Source organism: Apostichopus japonicus, chromosome 12, assembly GCF_037975245.1.
Source record: "Apostichopus japonicus isolate 1M-3 chromosome 12, ASM3797524v1, whole genome shotgun sequence".
Classification (NCBI taxonomy): domain Eukaryota; kingdom Metazoa; phylum Echinodermata; class Holothuroidea; order Aspidochirotida; family Stichopodidae; genus Apostichopus; species Apostichopus japonicus.
The window spans coordinates 18,988,339-19,010,441 of NC_092572.1; the positions used below are offsets into that span (position 1 = coordinate 18,988,339).

The window sequence follows — 22,103 nt, forward strand, 5'->3', positions numbered from 1 at the left end:
ATATCAAAATTATAATGTGAGATATTTTTTCCACTTAAAATGCATCATAATAATCAAAATAAATCCATTTTAAGCTGTTTTTTGGAAATGAAAAGCACAACTTTCTGGAGGAAAGATTATCGTTTTTTTTTTGTATTTATTTATTTATTCATTTTGTTACGTATTTAGTTAAAGCCGACTCAAGAAACCCGCAAGCTTGAATATATAAAAAAAAAATAGAGTTACTTTGGAGGAAAGATTGAGAAATCAATATTTCAAATTGACGGAATGGAGACAGCAGTTTCATATTTCGCTTAAACTGTTTACCAGAAGCAGTAATTGTGTCTAGTTAACACACAAATTATTCATACTTTGGAGATTTCATCAAACCATTTCATTGTAGGTGTTAGTATCTGCTTGTGGGTATTAACTCGTCTGCCATGCCAACTTAGAATTGCTATTCAAATATTGATAGACTTTGGGAATTTGAAGGGGAAAAAAATATCGCTCTTTAGAACACGTTGACGAAGTATAGATTCCTCTTGATTTTGTTCGTTAATGACGGAAGCGTGAATTGAAAGTTCACTGAAATGTTAAGGGTTCAATAAGAGAGGCATGCTGTTAAAGGAAATGATGGTGTTGAATGCCAGGAGGGGACCAAACCATCATTAAACTCATTTATCTGATTATATGAAAGTAAGGTTAAAGGTCAACAGGAGTGAAGACGAGAACAGAAATAAAGTATCTCTCTGTAAGCTGCTGGCAACAGCAGCAGGTTGATGATGATGATGCCCAGATAACATCATGCTAGCGGTCCACCGGCGGCCCGCCAGCTGCACCACTGGCGGTCCACCGGCGGGGAAAGCCGGCGGAACGCCAGAGATTTGGCCGGCTTAAATCCGGCGGTCCGCCGGCGACAACGCCGGCAGACCGCCAGAGTACCGCCAAAGAAACGCCAGCGTACCGCCGAAGAAACGCCAGCGTAACGCCGGTGTACCGCCAAAGAAACGCCAGCGTACCGCCGAAGAAACGCCAGCGTAACGCCGGTGTACCGCCAAAAAAACGCCAGCGTACCGCCGAAGAAACGCCAGCGTAACGCCGGTGTACCGCCAAAGAAACGCCAGCGTACCGCCGGTGTACCGCCGGCGTACCGCCAAAGAAACGCCAGCGTACCGCCGAAGAAACGCCAGCAAACCGCCAAAGAAACGCCAGCGTACCGCCGGTGTACCGACAGTTTTCCACCAGTAAACCGCCAAAGAAACACCAGAGTACTGCCGGTGTACCGCCAGTGTACCACCGGTGTACCACCAGCAGACCGCCGGAGAAACGCCAGCTTACCACCGGTGTACCGCCAGTGTTCCGCTGACATTCTGTCAGAGAGAGCCGCTGGCTATCCGCAAGCCTAATATCCAGTGTTCTGGCGACCTGCTAGCCCAAATCTGGTATTCCCCCAGCAACCTGGTAGGCAAAACCTTGTCTTTGCCAGCCTACTCTTCGCCAGTACTACTAGAACAGAGCTGTTGGTCCACCTGCAGATTTTACTGAATTTCACATGCGGTTTCATATTAAGAAATAATGACTAACACAGTGAAATAAGTTGCTATCATTTTATTATGCCTATAAATTACAAAGCGAAAAAATGAGTTTCAGCGTTAAATGTTTCAACAGCACTAAAGAAATTCACTCGTCAACTGTTTGTGGTGTAGTCCGAGATTTTCGCCCTCCCTCACGATCAGATGCACCCTTCAGAAATCTCACGACCGCTGCCTGAATGTCAGATGTAGTCGATTGGGCAGTTGCTTGATTCCTTTGTACAGCTTCTGTTAATACGAAACATATTACACTTTATAAAAGATTGCATCTACACAAGCAGTAAACTGAAGGCAATAATGAGTCTCACATTATGAAAACAATTGGTTAAACTAAAACTATGTAACTCACCTTGTTTCAGTGATATATTAAATATTACCTTTGCCTTTGACAGTCACCTTCTATTTTATACTGAACACATGCATTACTGTTGCAAATCTTGATCCATCAATTGGGAAATTGGTATATAGAAAGTGACAATGGACTGGTCAATAAAATCATAGGGTGAAAAAACTTAAAAATCAATGCTGAATGCTGAATTACCACTGCATCTGAAACAAGACATGTTATGTTAACATATATTTGTAGTAACTTTTTAAATGAGCAGAATTCAATGCAAATTAAAGCAAGAATCCTAGTTAATCAGGTGTTGCATTGAAAACTTGGCTGTTCCACAAGTCAAATGCACAACCCCCTTCACACAACTCAAGTTTCTTTTCACTCACTGCTTATACAAAAATGTACATAAACTCACTCTCAATTATGTTCCTCATATGTAGCTTCGCAAAGGCTGTTTTCCCAGTTGTACCTGTCCAGTTCAGTTTGGTAGCAACTGCATTTGACAATACATCCCCCAGGATTCTTTTGACACACTCCTTCAACGTGTTGCCACCAAGAATTGATAGTCTTTTTAACTTCAAACAACAAAAAGAAAGAAAAGTCGATCAGAAACCATTACAGTTATTATTATACAAACAGAAATATTTAAGTTATGTTATTTCATCCCACACCTTGGCTTCTTTTCTGTTTTCTTATCAATATTTTAAGAGAAACTAGCAATGCAGTGCTGCAATGTTCCTTTTTGAGTCCAATCAAAACAAGATTGATTAAACAGCCAACTTTTGTAGGATGCTCCGCAAGGCAAAGGAATTTCTAGCCAAACTCTTGTTACCTAGATGCCTTTATGTCTGTAACTACCTTAGAGTTTTTAATTGTCTCCCAGGAAAAGGAAATTAGCACCTCAGGAAATATTTTTATTTTTAACAGACCACTGACACATTAAAGCCTGACTGGTTTCAATTTTATTATGATAAACTAACATTATACTTTGGAAAATATGTTTTCTGATTACTTTCCTTACATTTTTATTCTGACTTACCAAATATCTTTCCAAAGCCTTGTTTGTTTCAATACAGTCATCCAGGTTAATTAACTCCTCCGAAGATCCCACAGGAATAGTTATTCCTTCAGGTAGAGCAAATTCTACATCTTCCTCTGGTCTTGCTACAGTCATGTCTTTCAGCAGCATATTGTTGACCCTGACTTGCTGCTTTAGTTCTTTAACGTCCGATTTAAGTTCAGTTAACAGCCTCAATATGGTACGGTTTGTTGCTGTAACGAAAAGTCAATTTGTAATGAGTACATCAACCATTAAAAATATGAGTGGAGTATATATGCTATAGAACATAAAATGTGTTTGATTCTTTGAAGGATCATAAAACACACACTATATATTACAGTACCTCTAATGAAGGCACTTTGCAGAAAGTTAGAAACATAAGGTACTATATTACTTCATCAGTTTGGGAATAAAGATGTTCGTCACTACACCGCTACATGTACAGGGTTATCATCCATAAAAACATTATAAATATATATATATATATATATATATATATATATATATATATATATAATATATATATATATAATATATATATATATATATATATATAATATTACATGATATCTTTAGAGCATTGATTGGGTAAACCATATAGGCTATTTTTACACATCAATAGCATATATTCCATTATGCATGAGATTACATCTGTGTGACTGCCATGCAAACATGTTCCGCAGACTGCTTGTTATAGAACGCCTTTTGTTTTAGTTATTTATTATAAAAACAATGTACATACCATTGATGGCAAGGTTACTTTCTGTACAATATCCTGATGAAGGTGTTTCTGCAAAACCAGAAGAAGTTGCATAGGAAGAATTCAAAGAAGGCTGGGAGTCATTTGGGGATGACGCTGATAGCAATGCTCGGCGTGAAGGAGTCGACAAAACAGATGACGTTGATGGTGGTAAAGGTGGACTGGGAGCAGCGACTAGATTATCATTATCGCTGTCCTCATCAGCATCTTCATCCGAAGAAAGATATTTTCTGTTCACCCTAGGGGAAAAGCAAAGTTTATGAAAACCTATCATTGGTCGACTCTCAGATTCAACTTGGACCAGGAGTTGTATCAATATTCAATAATACATCTTAAAGTTGATTTATGAAATAAAAGTCAATTGAAATTTAAGTCTGTCTGTAGCAGTGCACACTTCATGTAACTTAAATAAATCATTGACATGTAAGGCATAAATTATTCATCAACTCACAATTCTGCCATTCTATCCAACTAAAAACATTCTGGAACATATCCTTTGAAACGCCTATCCCTATCAGAAATGAGAGCAACACACAACTGTGAAGTACTGTATGTCCAGAGCATTCTGTCTGTTAACTTAATAGTCTGCTGTATTGGCCCCAGGTTTATGGCACCCTCCATGATAAAAAGTTTCTGGAGATTGCACAATCAATCTGTCACATTCGTAAAAATTACCTAGTTTTACCAGTTATTCTGCACCATATGACCTTTTTCCTTGTATCTGGATTTTTGTGTTATCACTGTTTGGCAAAGAATACTGTAGCCATGTAAGAATATGTTATCACACCTTGTTAACACAATAAAAAACCTCACTGTGTCAAGAAGTTGTTGACCTACACAGGGTACTTTGTCAAGTCTGGGTCATTTATAGGTATTGTTTTACAGCATAGGAAAAACGGATTCCGTATCTGAATTCCATTGAAATAAATTATACACACCTCTTTCGTCTTTTATTTGTTGTTTCAGCATCTGACTGCAAGTCTGATGTGTCCTCAGCCCGTATCATCTGCATGCGAGCCTTATCGTATGAATCTGTATAAAACAGGAAAGAACATTAATAATTCCTTTAATTTGCTTCAGCTTTGATATGGAAACATGTTAAAGGTAGTCTTTACAGGCTCCAAATTATTGCATGCTATAACTGCTAGAAGTTTCAAAAGTACTTTTCTGTAGGTCTTTACTCTCCAAATTGTTTTTAGACATTCTACATGAACACACTGAATGTCCCAGTGAGGTAATATTCCTCCTTGGTGGGAGTAAAAACAGTTTAGGAATTAAACCAAGGGTGACCATATTTAAATAGCTAGCAAATTGATTAACTACCGCACATGTAGTACCTTTAAAATAAACTGATTTATTTTAAATTTCAGATAATTAAAACAACAATTAAGTAACACCATGTTAGATCAATAATGACAGCAACACATCTCACATTAATTTAATTCTAATGTCAGTTTTGTCACAAGCTGTTCGAGAGATGTCCATTAGCTTCAAATATGGCTCCTGGAATCCAAAAAGTGTGGACCATTTGCAGATGGTGCATGTATTTTAGTATGTGAATTATCATAAATAAATTAATAAATAAATAAATAAATATGTATGTATGTGTGTATATATATATATATATATATATGTAAATTATATATATATATATATATATATATATATATACTTTGTTATGTATGGGTATTGTATTCCAAGGATGCATTATTTGCACTCAAATGTTAAAAAGGGAATAAAGTTTGATTTGATTAAGAAAAGTAGAAAACCATTCCCATCTTCCCCTCTTTTATTGTGTGTATGTATGTACAATTTAAAGATACAGTCTCTCTGTTTGGGGTTCGTACCTGTTCAACTTCCCCCACCAGCCTGGAAAAGTTGATCCCACATTGCATGGGTAATTCATAAGCCTGGAACGACATCTTAAGGAAATTTAAGAACTTTTAAGCAATTTTTCTTGTTTTTAAATTGACCTCATAACTGCAATTTGTTCCCCCAGCTCACTGGCTTCTAACTTAGTTCCTGAAAATCCTGATCTGGAAAATTAGATAAATGGTGATAAAATCTGCAAAATTTGCTGATTTTCCTAAACTATAGTCTCAACTGGAGTTAAGAGAAAGCCAGTGCTGTATATTCAACACATTGCTGCAGAAATAAATGTTTTTTTAACTGTACTTACCAGTTCTTGACAATATCCTAATAGCATGAGTCGTCCAGTTGGCGCCTGGGGTTTCCTCCATCCTTACAGATTTCTGGAACCTTAATGTTGACTTATATGGTGGCCAGTAGCAATTACTGTCATCTATACACCAGCTTATTGGTACCATGCTGACTCCATCTTCCTCAGTAAAAACAACAACAGCATACTTTGGTGTTTCCATACTGCAAATTAAAGTTAACAGTAAATAAGTTCACAACTACATATTGTGCAGGAGAGGAATGGCTGTCTGTTGCTCTTTTTGGCGCAAAAGTACATACTTGTTAACAATGTCTGTGACTGCAACAACGTGCAACTGGTCAGACAAATTGGACACAGTATAAATCCCTAATATACATGAGTCCAATGGATATGTGAAAAACGAATCTTCACTCATAAATTTCCGAGCTAGAATATAGTCAACATCATTGCTGCGATATATGTTTTGTACTACAACTATGTGTCGAGACTGTTGACTGTCAATTTGTACACAATTGTCCGCTTCGTTAAGTTTTATCGTGTAATCTTCCATGTGGAGCTCTTTATACTGAAAACATGGCCATCGATTAATAACTGGCAGGGGACCATCATTATGCGGTTTCTGGAGCCTATCATTCTCTTCAACTTTTTTGGGCTCATATGTTTGCTCTGACAATCGACGGATAACTTGCTGCAGTGGTGATGTGGGCTTGCGGATTAGTCTTTTTAAGGATTTCAGAAAATTCTCAAATGGAAATCCTGAAAAATTGTCGAGGGATCCATGTTGCTTAACATCACTGGCTAGATGTGATAAACAATGAACATTGTATGTCAACATGCTCTTGCCATACACAGAACCAAAATGTTGCACAAATAGGACTATCAATTGATGGGCATAATCACAATGTGACACGGACAGAGACGGACTTATCAGAATAAAGATTCCAACAAATAGTAGAAAATTTTTGTATAGAGTACTTCGTAAGCTGCTGTGCAGGATAACTGGACCTGTATACAAAAGGAACTGCCTAAACTCTGTTGCTTTCCACCGTAAGTATTCCCTCATAGACCTGGGCTTTCGAGCAAATTCACAAGGAATAAATGACCTCAGGGATATTAATGAAGTTGACATGCCATCTATAACACGTGGTCCCAATCTTGTTTTCAATGGACCCTTCATCCACAGCATAATGAGTTTTCTTGTGACACCCAAGCAAACAAGATGCATGTAGTCTTGTGGAAAACACGATACCATCCCTATGCCGAGTCTTAACAATGGAGTTGGACCATGATGGTGATTGATATCTAACATATTTTCAAATGAATGATCAGTACGCTGTGCAGCATCGGTATCTGGAAATGTTACTTTTTCTAAATACACTCCACGTGTGACACATTTGTCACATCCACTGTAACCACTGTGGCCCTTTATATTTTTTATTAAAGCACGTGCTGGTGCATCACACACAAAAGATCTGACTTTGAAATGATATTTATTATCATTATATGTAATTCCTTCATGATTCAAATGTATTGCTTCCTCCACAAAGGCATTGAGGAAATCAAGGTTACGCGGCTTATGTTGTCCATAGAACAAACCTATCACAAAAGGCTTTCGTAAGGGGCAATTAGCAATCATTCCTAAAATTGGCCAAAACTGGTCATTTGAAGCTCTAAGGAAGAATAAACATCAAAATCCACTCTTTTTAGAATTGCTAAGATGCCTTCTTCAATTCCAAAATGATAGTAAGAACCACCAGATACTAAAGTGTAAATATAATTCAATTTAGTGTGCAGTAGCGTTCTGGGGTCCTTCGGTAACTGTGGGTGTTGTTTTCTGAGTATTTCCAAGAGTTCAGCTAGAGATGAATGAGTTATTCCGTTTTGACTAGCCCAATTAGAAAGGTCTAATTGTAAGGTATCTTCTGGAGTGTCACTGAAAGCAACATCAGTATCCGATGATGAGTTAGGGATTTCTCTAAAATCTTCATGTTCACCAAAATTGCACCTTTCACCATCTATGTGTAAATTATCCTGTATATCTGGAGATGTACTCCTTTCACTGTTATTTTCAGATGAAGGAGCATTAGGTAGATCATCCTTTGGATAATAAGCGAGAATAGTATTACTACTTGGAATTCTTTCACTATTAACTTCAACTGTGTCATCATGCAGCTCAAAGTTGTTGTAATCATTATTGCATGTTTCTTGTAAAATAGTGTTGACATGCCCATCAACCTCATTTTGTATTTTCCTTCGTTTAGTTCGCCCAGGGATTTCAGAAAGGTCCATTTTTTCTGTTAATATACTGCAAAAGAAAACACCCAAAAACAACAACCTACCTTTATTCTGTATTCATTACTTACAATGACAATCGCCACTTCAATTGAATTTAATGTCAATTCCATTTCATTTCCAATTCCTACAGTGCCCCTATAAGGTCAAATCTACATCATCAAATGCAGACAAATCATGTAATTTGTAAAGTTACTTTGTCTGCAGAGCTTTTTAAAGAGAATAATAACTGGTAATTACCCTCCGCTTTCTCAAACTTGTATCTACTTTCATTGCCATTAAATTCACCTGGGAATACAAGAGGGGCAAATCAAACCTAAACTACCTCCACTAACTATGCTTTCAATGATTTATTGCCAAGGAATTTTAAACAGTTCCCCACAACACTGTAAACTTTTAACCCTTTAAAGTAACTTTCCATAGAGTTAAATAGTGGCATGCAGTATAGACACAGAATAGGGGCAGTTCAGCTTTTGGGCAAATGAACTTCACTTTAACCGAGGATCACTTCAATATAGGAGGTTATTTTCTTGGAATTCATGCACAGAATGATTCACCAGAAACTGAGCACATGGAATAGACCCAATGCAATGATTGCAAATTGACAGTAACCAAGAAAAAAGCAACAAGAGGAGATAAGGCAGCCACCATTTTTTAGTAGACTAGAGAGTAGAGGCTAGATATGGAATATTTTTCATCATCATGTTGCATGGTTGGTATCACTATACTCCACAGGAAGTAAACATTGAACTTTAATGCCGATGATCTATTGTTCTCCAAAAAGCTTAATTTTTCACATAACATTTGAAGCCTAAGCACTAAACATTAAATCCCCAAAAAATTATCCACCAACCCATTCCTGATAAAAACAACCATACATATTCCCTAATAAAGTTTTATCATTTGAGTCTTTACCCTTTTTAACTAGGCCTAGCTAGGGGCCTATATACAAATTAAACAGTACATTATTTCTCAAAAGTTATGGATGACCTGGATTTTTCAATACTGTAAGTTGTAACATACCAAATGATTTAAAATTAGGCCTAGCCTAGTAGTAGTATTTAGGAATATGATATTTAAAAATAGGAGGATTCCTTCCATAGTCATCTAGGCTACTATTATTTACAGTATTAACCTAGATAGCAGTTTTCTTCTGATACAGTCGGCAAACAGATTTTTCGGCATAACATTGTGTAACCTAGCTATTATATTATACAAGCAAGATCATTAGTTTACCTTTATGTGTGATCGTTATTGCGTAAAACTTAGGCTTAGCCTAACATAATGAAAACCTACAAATGTAGGCTAGGTGTAATTTATACACCGCGAAAGGCTTCTCATTAACTTATAGCGATACATTCTAGCCTAACGCTAGATTACGTCTAAGTTTATTTAAAAAAATAGTCACTTCAAATACTTGCGAAATCAATTATGTACAACTGTCAACCCTTAATAAGAAAAAAAAGGTACATACCTCTTAAGCAAATTTGTATCAGCTAGGATTTTCAAAAGAATAGATCAGGATATCCGACGTCGAAAGAATTGTAACGCACTACGAAAGCGACCACTTTTCAAACTAGCTGCTATATCTGAAGACACTGAGCATTGCGGTTTAGCGATTGGATGCCAGTTATACTAGACTCGTTCGATCAGTGAAAAATGTTTTCTGAACTGTTTTCTCTCAACTACGCTAAATTGTTGAATAATAAATACTTCTTTGGATAGTTGAAATTTATTAAAGTATTTGGAAATCGCTTGTTACGTTTAATATTGCTAAATATTTATTTCAGAATTTGAATTTGTTCAAAAGATTATTCTGTAAGTGTTCCTGTGGTTAGGGTATTACCCGCCCATTTTTCCAAATGCTTGCCAACATTTCTTCATGCGGTACCCGTCAGACTCGTTCGATCAGTATTTTATTTTATTTTTTCCCCTTCAATTATATGTAGTGTATGATAATATATATTACATTGGATGGTAAGCAAAAAAATTTAACTACTTTTGTTAGCTCAATTTTTAATTACCTTAAAGCTATTGGAGAATATAGGTTTTATAGCAAAACTATTATTTTGTTTGTGCTAGTGTGGTAAGGTAATTTCCCGCCAATTCTGCACAAAAGCTATCCAATATTTCCTTCCGGCGGTACTGCTGTCGGCATTCCGCTGGACTTACAAGCCAGCTGTAATATCTATCGGTCCGTTAGCGGACCACCAGCGGTTGCCTAATTACGTATTAGCCCAGCCGCACCTAAACCTGTCCTATATAGTACACAAAATCCAAGTATTCTTAAATTTCTCTCCACAGGAACAAGTATATACAAAAAGAACAGGTAAAATAGTTTAATAGAAACTCATCTTTAACTAAACTTTTATATAGAAACGTAAGATTTGGACAGCCTGACCCGACGGTCAATGTGTATGTGTGCTTGTGTAAATTGCTTAATGACTTTCATAACATACAATTTTTGGGAAATTTTCTACGTCGTTACGCTGTCGGTCTGCTGTCGGAATTCTGCTAGGTTTATCCAAGCAACAATGTCTATCGGTCCGATGGCGGACCTCCAGCGCGTAACCGCCGGCTTTTTTACGACGTCGGTACGCTGTTGGTCCGCTGTCGGCATTACGCTGGGTTTTTCCAAGCAGTAATGTCTATCGGTCCGATGGCGGACCTCCAGCGCGTAACCGCCGGCTTTTTTACGACGTCGATACGCTGTTGGTCCGCTGTCGGCATTACGCTGGGTTTTTCCAAGCAGTAATGTCTATCGGTCCGATAGCAGACCTCCAGCGTTTTACCGCCAGCGTTTTTACGCCAGCGGACCGCCAGTGTGATGCGTACTGGGTGATGATGATGATGATGATGATGATGATGATGATGATGATGATGATGATGATGATGATGATGATGATGATGATGATGATGATGATGATGATGATGATGATGATGATGATGATGATGATGATGATGATGATGATTACCATTATGATTATTAATTTTATTATGATTATTTTATTAGTTTTATTATTGTTGTTGATGTTGTTGTTGTTATTATTATTATTATTATGATGATGATTATTATTATTATTAAAATAAAAATAAAATAAAACTGTTAGAAAACTGCTTATCCACTATAGAGAGCCTGAGTGTGTAATAGAATGTGTAAAAGCACGGTGAACACAATGTGTTCACCGTGCTCATTAACCTGTCTGTATTCTGTACGTGTTTTTGTCCCTTCTGTTACTGTTACTTGTCATTTAGCCTTTGAAGAAGATCCTGCTAGGATCGAAACGTCAGGCCAACTTACTTTTACACATTATTATTATTATTATTATTATTATCATATTTCAGAAGTAAAATGATGTTTCTGCGATAAGAACTGGAGCTGAATAAAAAATCTAAATATTTAGAACCTTTGACTGCATAGCAAGGATTCTAAATGTGTATACTTTTAAAGAGTAAGAGTAGAGAAAAGCAGGAAAGTCAGCTATTACCGACTGGGATCCACTCTAGAGAAGTATCGAGGGCTTAGCCAGCCAAAAGTACCTTCTACTCAATCAACCATGTCTTCCGTTCGGGACAAGATATTGATATCGTGAGTTCAGCAAACAGTGTGGAATCAATTTCTTTTTCGTATAACGGTCACGTTTATCTGCACGGAATATTCCTTTATGATTAACCTCCACGTAGTGCCGTACTAAAATTACCAGACATAACCAAGTTCGTTCTATTTCACGCCATGATCAGCGAGCTTTCAACCTGAGCTAATTTATCCATGTGCTCTGCGTTGCTATGGAAACGTAACGGTTAGCGTGGATACATTTTTTAGCAAAAGTCACCAAAGGTAGATATCTAAGCATGAAACCAAGCAACTTATTCTACTCTAAACTCAGTTCCTCGTTTCACTTAGAGTTTGTAAATCATGTGATCTGTACTTGTGTAGATTTGCTGTAACATTTGTGAGAGTATAAGTAACAGAGTAGGTAACATTAGGAGTGTTAGCTCAGTGGTTAACGTCGGTGCCTTCAAATCATAAGGTCCCCGGTTCGAGTCACTCCAATATTAATGTATGTCGTCCAGTTACAGAGTTGTTGACAATTGACAATTCATAATCATGGACGTTAAATATGAATCTAAGAGACTGACTTCGGTCAGCTTGCGGCTTTGATAAGCCAATAGTGGCTTCTTCGCGAGTTCCTGCTTGCAGGAGGATCTAAAATACATACGGTACAGAACTAGTTTTACTACATGCCTTTACGTCTTAACATATATAACGCCAGATAAATCCATTACATGATTTGAAGTGCGCATTTGCAGTAAATATCAGATATAGAACGCAATTACATACACACCGTATGACCTATACTTCTCTCACAACGGACAAGATTTACACCACTCCCATATAAATATGAATGGGTAGTTTGACAGATTATTAATGATAGCATGATATAATGTAATTAGGTATGTAAATATGCAACTTTAATTACTTCTTTACGGACAAGGTTTTCCCCATAACAACGCAATCATTGTTTCATCTCAGTTGGTTTCGACACTAGTTTACACTGGCCTTCATATCCGACTTCATAACGAAATATCAAGTTATTCATATCCATGATTTGGGCACAGTTTGGTCGGCCGTCTCGTCACAGTCGTTTATCTACATCATATCACACTGCGCATGTGCATTATTAATCACGCAATAGTTTATACGGTGTAAGGTACAAACTGACTTGACTAGTACACTTTCAGTGCATACTTTCATGATTAGTCGGACGATAAACTATACTGTATTGAGATTCTCCAGTGAGTTGCAATTTAACCAATGCACCTGTGATTTATATAAAACATGAGAAACTATGGCAACATAACAGCAAGCATGTTAACACTTCAATTGGTGGGTTTTGTAGCCCTTCATACATAGTCATAGTCGTATTCAAGAAGTCTCTCCCTTTCTCCTCCTCACCCCAACCTGCAACGAATACATTCTCAGCATGTGACCAGTTTGTTCATATAGAGGGGGATATTGATTTTTAGTTTCCCTTTATATCTAAATCTGATGTGATTTTCTCATCGTAAACAACAAGCTTTGACTTTTGACTTTTGCCAAGGGAGAAGAGGTGGTTGGGTTAACGGGGGGGGGGGGGGTGAATGGGAGGTTTGATGGAGTATTGAGGAGTTCCTTTGGGGTAACTTACTTGTGTGTAAAATGAATCTACATTTATGGACTCTCATACATTATTTTGTTTTATTATGATTATTATTTTTTTTATCTCTGACTGTTATCTAAAATCTGTTGGGTAAGATTGTTCTCTTCATAAATCAGTGTTTCCGCATGTCTTCAGTTGATAGTCCCAAACACTGTCTGACTGTTTGGGAGTACGATATGGGAATGCTTAAGCAAAATAGGTCGAGGAGCAACGAGTTCTATAAGGAATATACTTGACTCCAGATTCGTATAAGACTTAATAAATAAACTTCCGTTTCCAAGGCGGAAGACAATTTTACGTTTTATTCGGATTAAGTAGTGTTGACGTGAACATGCTCTTGTTAAACCTACAAACAAGGTAACGTCGGTAGAGATACGTACTTCGGAATTGAATGGGATAAGAGTACGTAGACTGATTTGTAGAGCCTAAACGAATCGAATTCTCAGATCAATCATGTACTCCAATTAGGTTTCAGTCAACACGTTGTCTGTAAAGTGCTCGCACTTTAAAGGTACCACCTGTTACGTGTCCGCTACCAGTAGCACTCTTCATTTTGTCAATTGTACTCAGGCCTTATCATGTGGGGGTTGGAGGGGTGGAGGGGTGGAGGGTGGAGGGGTGGAGGGATGGAGGGGTAGAGGGGTGGAGGGGTTATAACCCCGGGGTCCGGGTCAAGTAAAGCGCCCGTGGAAATATGGGTAAAGAATAAAATATCCTAGTTTTTGTACTGAAGGAAACGTGAAGAGCTCACAAATGGGTCCCCGGGAAATATTAATTTATAGGCGAGACTTGACTTGTTGGCAATCGACACCAAATCATGGTCGCGTATATAGCCTTTGCTGGTCATAAACTCTACAATATCAACCCGTCTCATATCAGAAAAAGTACCCAGATGGAAGAGTCAGTTGGCAGTATTCTAAAAGTTATACTACTTAATAAAAGGTGGCATTTGGCTCAGGTGCTATTTATTAATTAAATTTGGTTTGATTGAAACGAGTTGTAACCACTCCAGTTATACGTCCATCTTTGAGAGAACGGCCTGTAGTAAAAGCACATCCTCAGTGAGTCACGTTACAAACTCAAAGTATAGAAAGATGTGTTATTTTGCTCTTGAAAATTGACGCAACTAAGCCCCGTTTTATTGGCTTATTTTCTGTTATAAATTTTCAGAATCATAAAAGAATCATTATGAAATCGTACATGGTCATATCCATCAGTTCTTTCAACGAGTGGTATAAAAGTTAACGCCTAGCGAGAAACGTTTACGTCACAGTGAAGTTCAGTAGATTACGTAAGCTTCAGTAGCCAATGCGTTAGTCAATGCTAGGGGGAAAAGGAATGTCATGTGTTTACCTTCACATTGTTAAGGTTAACCTTAAAACTGAAAACCTAAAGTCACGACGAAGAGGTCGCTCGAGGTAGAGACGAGTCCTTCAGATGAAGACTGCACTAACGGGATTTGAAAAGAAAAGGTTGAATAATTTACAAGTTAATGCAATTTGAGTCTCTGGGCAGTTGTAGAAGAAAGGGGACATAAAACGAGCACGTGCTTTATCGATTAAAGAAGGAGGGGGCAAAAAGGTGAAACAAAGCAATTATTTTCAATAGGTTTCAAAATAAACTGATGCCTAATAAATCTTCTGCCACTTTAACGATGAATATACGGGCACAAGATTAATCTCGTTAGGCTGTATAGGCCAGGGTTTCCCTAACTTTATCCCCCCACGAACCCCCTGTGGATGTCAGAGTTGCCCACGAACCCCCAACTTTTCGAGACTCGATCTGAGTCATTAATATACTATAATACGCATAACAGTGCTTCGTAAAAGATCAAGTTCATAGTGTTATATTGTAATAAATTACAAAACAAAAGATGAACAATTATTTCATAATTAAGTTATTTATCACATGCACGGTACGGTACTAATATTGCAACATATGCGTATGGAACGCGAAAAGAGTTTGTCGATAGATACGACTTCTGTACGTTACTAAATTATATGATATATCAGATTTTAATTTAACAAAAAGTACTCTAGTGTTGACTTTCAGAAACGTCTCATGAACCCCTGGGATGGACTCACGCCCCACCCCTGGGGGTTCATTCACCCCAGTTAGGGAACCCCTGCTGTATAGGCTGTTCCTAACCCTAAGAGGTAGGGTTAAGGGTTTGAGTGAGTATTTCTGCATCAGTCTAATACTTTGAAATTAGTCTGCTAAATTACTTTTATTGCCTCATATAACATGTATACAATGTATTATTTATTATAACATCCCATCCCCCTCATTTAGGCCAATTGGTCACTCGCTACATTCCTCATCCAAATCAACATCACAATATAAACATATGATAAACGGTGATGTGGCCGAGTGGATAAATGCAGTGGCAATTGAAGCAATGAGGCTTAGCATTCGGGAGGTTCCGGGTTTGATACCGGGCCGGGTCATAGTAGGTGGTTTTTTTACATCCAATAGCAATCTACGGTTTTTCCAATGACTTTATACATTAAAAAGTATTATTACAAATTGGTCGGGAGCAAATGGTGTTGAATAACGTGAAGTTTTAGGAACAGCGCCGATTCAGGTTACTGATCAGTTAACTGATCAGAATTTATAAACAAAGAGTTGAACATACATACATTTCTCCCTATATTGAGGGCCTGGCCTATACCTAGGCCCTTTAACTTTAATATGATCAAATTTAGCCTTGGAAACAACATTACAGAGCATTAACATGCTATCAAAGTGAATATCCCGAAAAACCGGAGAAGCCACCAAAAATTTTACTAAGCTATCCTTCTTGATTTATAAAATATTGAAACTAAAATTCTGCCCAAGGTCTTCCTTTTAAGTTTCCTTATAGTTTGAAAGTCTGACCAACTTTTACGCCCTCCTTCTTTCTTCTCTTTTTTTCCTGACCATTTTGGTAGTTCTATGCCCGTATTTCCATCTATATTTAAGGAGTGCGCAGAGACCCCATCCTCCCCCACCCCTCCCCTCCCCCAACCCACACCACCCCAACTCCATCTATACATGAAGGAAGGTAAGAAGGAGAAAAGTGATATTATAAATAAAAAATAAACAAACTTTTAAATGTTTCTGTTGCATAGTTGTATATAGTTGTAAAGTAGTATAGTTGTATAGTTGTATATTTGTATAGTTGTATAGTTGTAGTATAGTTGTAGTATGGTTGTAGCCGAGTTGTAGTAAGGTTGTATAGTTGTATAGTTGTATAGTTGCATAGTTGCATAGTTGTATAGTTGTATAGTTGTATAGTTGTATAGTTGTATAGTTGTATAGTTGCATAGTTGCATAGTTGTATAGTTGTATAGTTGTATAGTTGTATAGTTGTATAGTTGTATAGTTGTATAGTTGTATAGTTGTATAGTTGTACAGATGCACAGTTGTACAGTTGTATAGTTGAAGGAAGTAAGGAGAACATTGATATTATAATAAAAAATAAACAAACTTTGAAATGTTTCTGTTTGATTGTTGTATATTTGTATATTTGTATAGTTGTACAGTTATACAGTTGTACAGTTGTACAGTTGAGTAGTTGTATAGTTGTATTTCAATAGTTCTATGCACCCCCAGATGTTTCTGTAAATCCTAAGCCATTATTAAGGTAGCTAAATGATCAGACGTGTCGGAAACTGTAACCTTCCATTTTTTATGGTATATTGTAAAAACGTGCTTGTCATTGAGCCGATAAAAGATACATGAATCCCGGAAAGAAACAATAATCCCAAGAAAATTTTCAGGATCAGAAGAAGACCATTTCATCAATTTAACCGGCGCGGAAATGTTTACAAGTCAAGGCTTTTCAGTTTGGTGTGTAAAAAAGGGGAAAGAGCCATAACCATTACGATGATTCTATAAATGGTAACTGACATTGACAAGTCTATGACAGCTCCGGGGGCATGTTAGAGGATGGCTCCACGAAACAGGAAGAATGAAAAAGAAGAAGTTTAGTATTCACATATACTTGTGACATTTAGACTGACATTGTTACGCTACGATCGCGTTTGATCTCAGTTAATGTTCATGTCATTGTCGGTTCTGTTTGTTTATATTTTGTCTGTGAGTCTGTTGCAAATTTGAAGGCTGGCCTAGGGAAGTATTAATATTTCCAAATACGTAACAATGTCAGCACTTTTTATGATTTAAGTGGATGATGACTTCATATAAATAAATAATAAAAATATACAGAATCCGTGTGTTTTATACTGTAATTAGAAAACTTCACGTGTTTGATTCTGTTAGATCTATTTCAAACAAAAGATCAAACGGATGAAAAAATTAATCACTAAATGAACGTAGACAGTCCATGTGATGTAAGTCGAGCGCGAAAACAAAATCTTGGCTGACAACTTTCGTTCATAATTTGATACGTTTGCTTCGTCAGAGGTCTAAAAAAGGGGGACAGAGCCCCCCTCCCCCCCTTAAACAAACCAATAACCAATTCTCGAGGCTTTTCTGAAACAGTAAATGCTGTTTTACCGTAATTAAGACATAATGTGGTGTTAAGCTACCGCCTGCACTCACATAAGGTGTATAACTTTCCAAGTAAATTGATTCCTTATCAATTCATTATGTATTGGCGAATAGATCCTCTGATGTTGTGATAATAAAAAAGTAAAAACGTGATTAAAATGCCAGTAGCCTGCAGTGTCAAGTATTGTCAATGCACCATCATGCATTGTAACACGCCATTATGGATTGTCAATGCATTGCATGGTCTACGCAGTGCGCTGTCCTTTCAATGTCAATGCATTATCAATGCAATGTCATGCAGTATACCTTGCCAATGCATTCTCAATGTATTCTTATGCATTGTCTCATGCTTTCATGGATTGTCAATGCATTGCATTGTCTACGCAGTGCACTGTCCTTTCAATGTCAATGCATTATCAATGCAATGTCATGCAGTTTACCTTGCCAATGCATTGTCAATGTATCATCATGCATTGTCTCATGCGTTTATGCATTGACAATGCATTGTTTGTCCATGCAGTGTTTTACCAATGAATGCATTATCAATAACAATTTCAGTGCATTGCAAACACAGTCATACAGCAACAAGATATAAGTATTGAATTACAGTTCAATGATATAGTCAGTATTATGTTCGTATCTAACGCGTCAAAGCTTGCTTTTTCCTTTAAATCCTCTCCTCAGAATCACACACCATGAATACATTTTAAAAAATAGTTAAAATTACATTCCGAATCAATTAACCAAGCTGACCGACGAATATCGCGTTTATCCAATATAATTTAATATATTGCATATGTATAAATAAGATTCAAATACTTAATTACAGTATTAAGGTATGTGGATATAACAGACGAAAACAGGTAATGCCACATGGGAGAGCACTATTGTTACTATTCAAAGTCCCTCGAGTAGGCGTATACAAATCCATATACGGATATGAGTACAAATTTATGCATGCATACGAATAAAAATCCATGTACTGGTACGAGTACAAATCCATGTACTGGTACGAGTACAAATCCATGTACAGGTCCGAGTACAAATCCATGTGCTGATACGAGTACAAATCCATGTACTGGTCCGAGTACAAATCCATGTACTGGCTAGGAGTACAAATCCATGTACTGGTACGAGTACAAATCCATGTGCTGGTACGAGTACAAATCCATGTACAGGTCCGAGTACAAATCCATATACAGATACGAGTACAAATCCATGTACTGGTACGAGTACAAATCCATGTACTGGTACGAGTACAAATCCATGTACTGATACGAGTACAAATCCATGTGCTGGTACGCGTACAAATCCATGTACTGGTACGAGTACAAATCCATGTACAGGTCCGAGTACAAATCCATATACAGATAAGAGTACAAATCCATGTACTGGTACGAGTACAAATCCATGTACTGGTACGAGTACAAATCCATGTACTGATACGAGTACAAATCCATGTACTGGTACGAGTACAAATCCATGTACAGGTTCGAGTACAAATCCATGTACTGATACGAGTACAAATCCATGTACTGGTCCGAGTACAAATCCATGTACAGGTCCGAGTACAAATCCATATACAGATAAGAGTACAAATCCATGTACTGGTACGAGTACAAATCCATGTACTGGTACGAGTACAAATCCATGTACAGGTCCGAGTACAAATCCATGTACAGGTTCGAGTACAAATCCATGTACAGGTCCGGGTACACATCCATATACAGATACGAGTACAAATCCATGTACTGGTACGAGTACAAATCCATGTACTGGTACGAGTACAAATCCATGTACAGATACGAGTACAAATCCATGTACTGGTACGAGTACAAATCCATGTACAGGTTCGAGTACAAATCCATGTACTGATACGAGTACAAATCCATGTACTGGTACGAGTACAAATCCATGTACAGATACGAGTACAAATCCATGTACTGGTACGAGTACAAATCCATGTACTGGTACGAGTACAAATCCATGTACTGGTACGCGTACAAATCCATGTACAGGTCCGAGTACAAATCCATGTACAGATACGAGTACAAATCCATGTACTGGTACGAGTACAAATCCATGTACAGATACGAGTACAAATCCATGTACTGGTACGAGTACAAATCCATGTACTGGTACGAGTACAAATCCGTAATATTGTAAATAATATCGTGTGATTATTATATAGTTTTCTTTATTCGAAAGTGATTTTTTTGCAAAATTCGATACAAACAAGACACATAATAGCAGAGTTCTATACAACAACGTGACCTATTTGCAAAGTACAATATCCCTCATTTAAAAAAAAAAACAGGATTTGGAATGTAAACGGTTATCTATAAGAGTTAACACTCCCTTTACAGCTTTCGTCCTTATTTTTCACCTTTTGTGATCTGGGCTGTAAACCCCCAGAGGCGATCTGTTACTTTGCCAAAGTTAGGACCCAGAAGAACTCAATATTATGTTCCTTTGCGTGGGCGCTAGTGACGATCACCCGGGTGTCAGATGCATTAAGATTATTATCTTTGCTAAGTGTTCTATGGTGTGAAACAGTATTCCCATGACGGCCCCGTTAGCTGAAACCATCATGAACGTGCTTTCAAATTCATGATCATATCGACAACATGTTAAGGTTCTTAAGATTCATTCAGTAAATGGTTAAAACCTGATCGTCAATGGAGATAAGTGAATATTAAGGGCGGCAGAAGCAAACAGGAATTGACAGGGTTAGCCTCCATTAACAGGGTTTTGAAAACCTTATGGCGCTTCGCGGAAGATTTGCCAAAGAGCATCGCACTTTAGCCAACAAGGCTATCTACAGCATTGCAGCTTATTTTCCCCCTCCCCCTCAAAAAAAATATATACGGGGACCTATGAAAATTCCGAGGCTCATCAATGAAAACCCGTGGGGTGGGGGTGTACGGCGTCAACATTACGGAGTGCAAGAACTTACCCCGAAACGAGGAGAGGGCGTTTTGTTACAAATTGGTTTGATTATAAACCACTTTGCATCGGTATTTATCGATTTGATTCGACGATATACAGATTTAACTCATTTTAACATATATTACAATCAACGATCACCCGCCTATATGACCAAATGGAGGGGAGGGGGGGGGGTGATGTTGCCAGGACGACGGCAGGTTCCCCTCCTCTTGCAGTTTCTACTTATTTTCGTTTATTACGATTCCAATCTGAAAATAGCTTCCTTGTCTTCTTTACCCTCCATTCATTTATTTTATAATACTGTTTATGTATAGGCTGCTTACTAAAAAATTAAAACCTGTAGGAGCCGTGCTTCACAAGATTCCATCTCGTGTGGCCTTTAATGACAAGTAATCCCACGTTCCTCTTTGTTAGTGTTAGAGGTATATGCAATCAATCAAGTCACTATGTTATTATTTTCATCACTTGATCTAAATGCATCAAAGTTGTAGGCAAAATGGCGACTTAAAAAATCGTAAGTGCATTTCTTATGTATTAAGCAGTCTTTGTTTGGGAACTTCCAACACAGGACGATGCATGACAAGAGATATAAATACCACAACAAAAAACACATATTAATCACATTAACCCCACGCATACCTCTTAATTAGTTTTAAAGGTAATGTGGAGTCAATCGATCAATGTGTTACTATTTCATCACTTGATCTAAATGCAACAAACTTGTAGCTAAATGTCGGTTTAAAATTGTTAAGAGCTTTTAATCTGTAAATGTATTAAGCAGTCTTTGAGAACTTCCAACATACGACCGATGTATGACAAAATATAAATACCAAAATATCCCTATTAATCACAATGTTTGATAAATCCGGTTTTTCTATTTGAATTGACAAGTGTGAGGAAATTGTTTCCCCCAAAAAACTCGCATGGGTGTGTTTTAAAACAAAAAAAATATTCACCATTATTGTTCCGAAGATTAGGTACGGAGTATATAACAAACGAACAAAATCGCGATCCAATTATGTTTGTTTTGGTCATATTCTGCATGACGTGAGAATTGAAAGATCTATGATCAACTTTTATTCAATTTGCTATGAGCAACCGATTGGTTCCGATTACTTACCAACATCAGCATGTCCAGGACGTTCCTTGAATATAACTACTTTTATCGTTTTGTTTCCAGCGTCATAAAATATACGTCTCGTCCCCCCCCCAACACCCCCCCAAAAAAATTAGCAACAAATAAACAATAAACAATTCCAA

The 22,103-nt window shown here is 37.4% G+C and overlaps 1 protein-coding gene across 1 annotated transcript; it reads right to left on the reverse strand.

Annotated features, from left to right (window-relative positions):
* Positions 1-1,572: 1,572 nt before the first annotated feature.
* On the reverse strand, positions 1,573-10,045 carry LOC139977882 (uncharacterized). The gene is made up of 7 exons (XM_071987584.1): positions 9,674-10,045; positions 5,908-6,110; positions 4,667-4,760; positions 3,711-3,967; positions 2,948-3,180; positions 2,324-2,483; positions 1,573-1,799 (listed from the first exon to the last, which is right to left on the reverse strand). The coding sequence occupies exons 2-7, from the start codon at positions 6,107-6,109 to the stop codon at positions 1,660-1,662; spliced, it is 1,086 nt and encodes a 361-aa protein (XP_071843685.1). The 5' UTR covers position 6,110; positions 9,674-10,045; the 3' UTR covers positions 1,573-1,659.
* Between the last annotated feature and the right edge of the window lie 12,058 nt (positions 10,046-22,103).

What these genes read in the sequence shown, in the direction of transcription:
- LOC139977882 (XM_071987584.1), bottom strand. Translation starts at nt 6,109, where the DNA reads ATGGAAACACCAAAGTATGCTGTTGTTGTTTTTACTGAGGAAGATGGA. An exon ending in AAGTAACCTTGCCATCAATG is followed by an intron (nt 3,181 to 3,710) that starts GTATGTACATTG and finishes TTTTCGTTACAG; the next exon opens with CAACAAACCGTACCATATTG. An exon ending in TATGAGGAACATAATTGAGA is followed by an intron (nt 1,800 to 2,323) that starts GTGAGTTTATGT and finishes TCGTATTAACAG; the next exon opens with AAGCTGTACAAAGGAATCAA.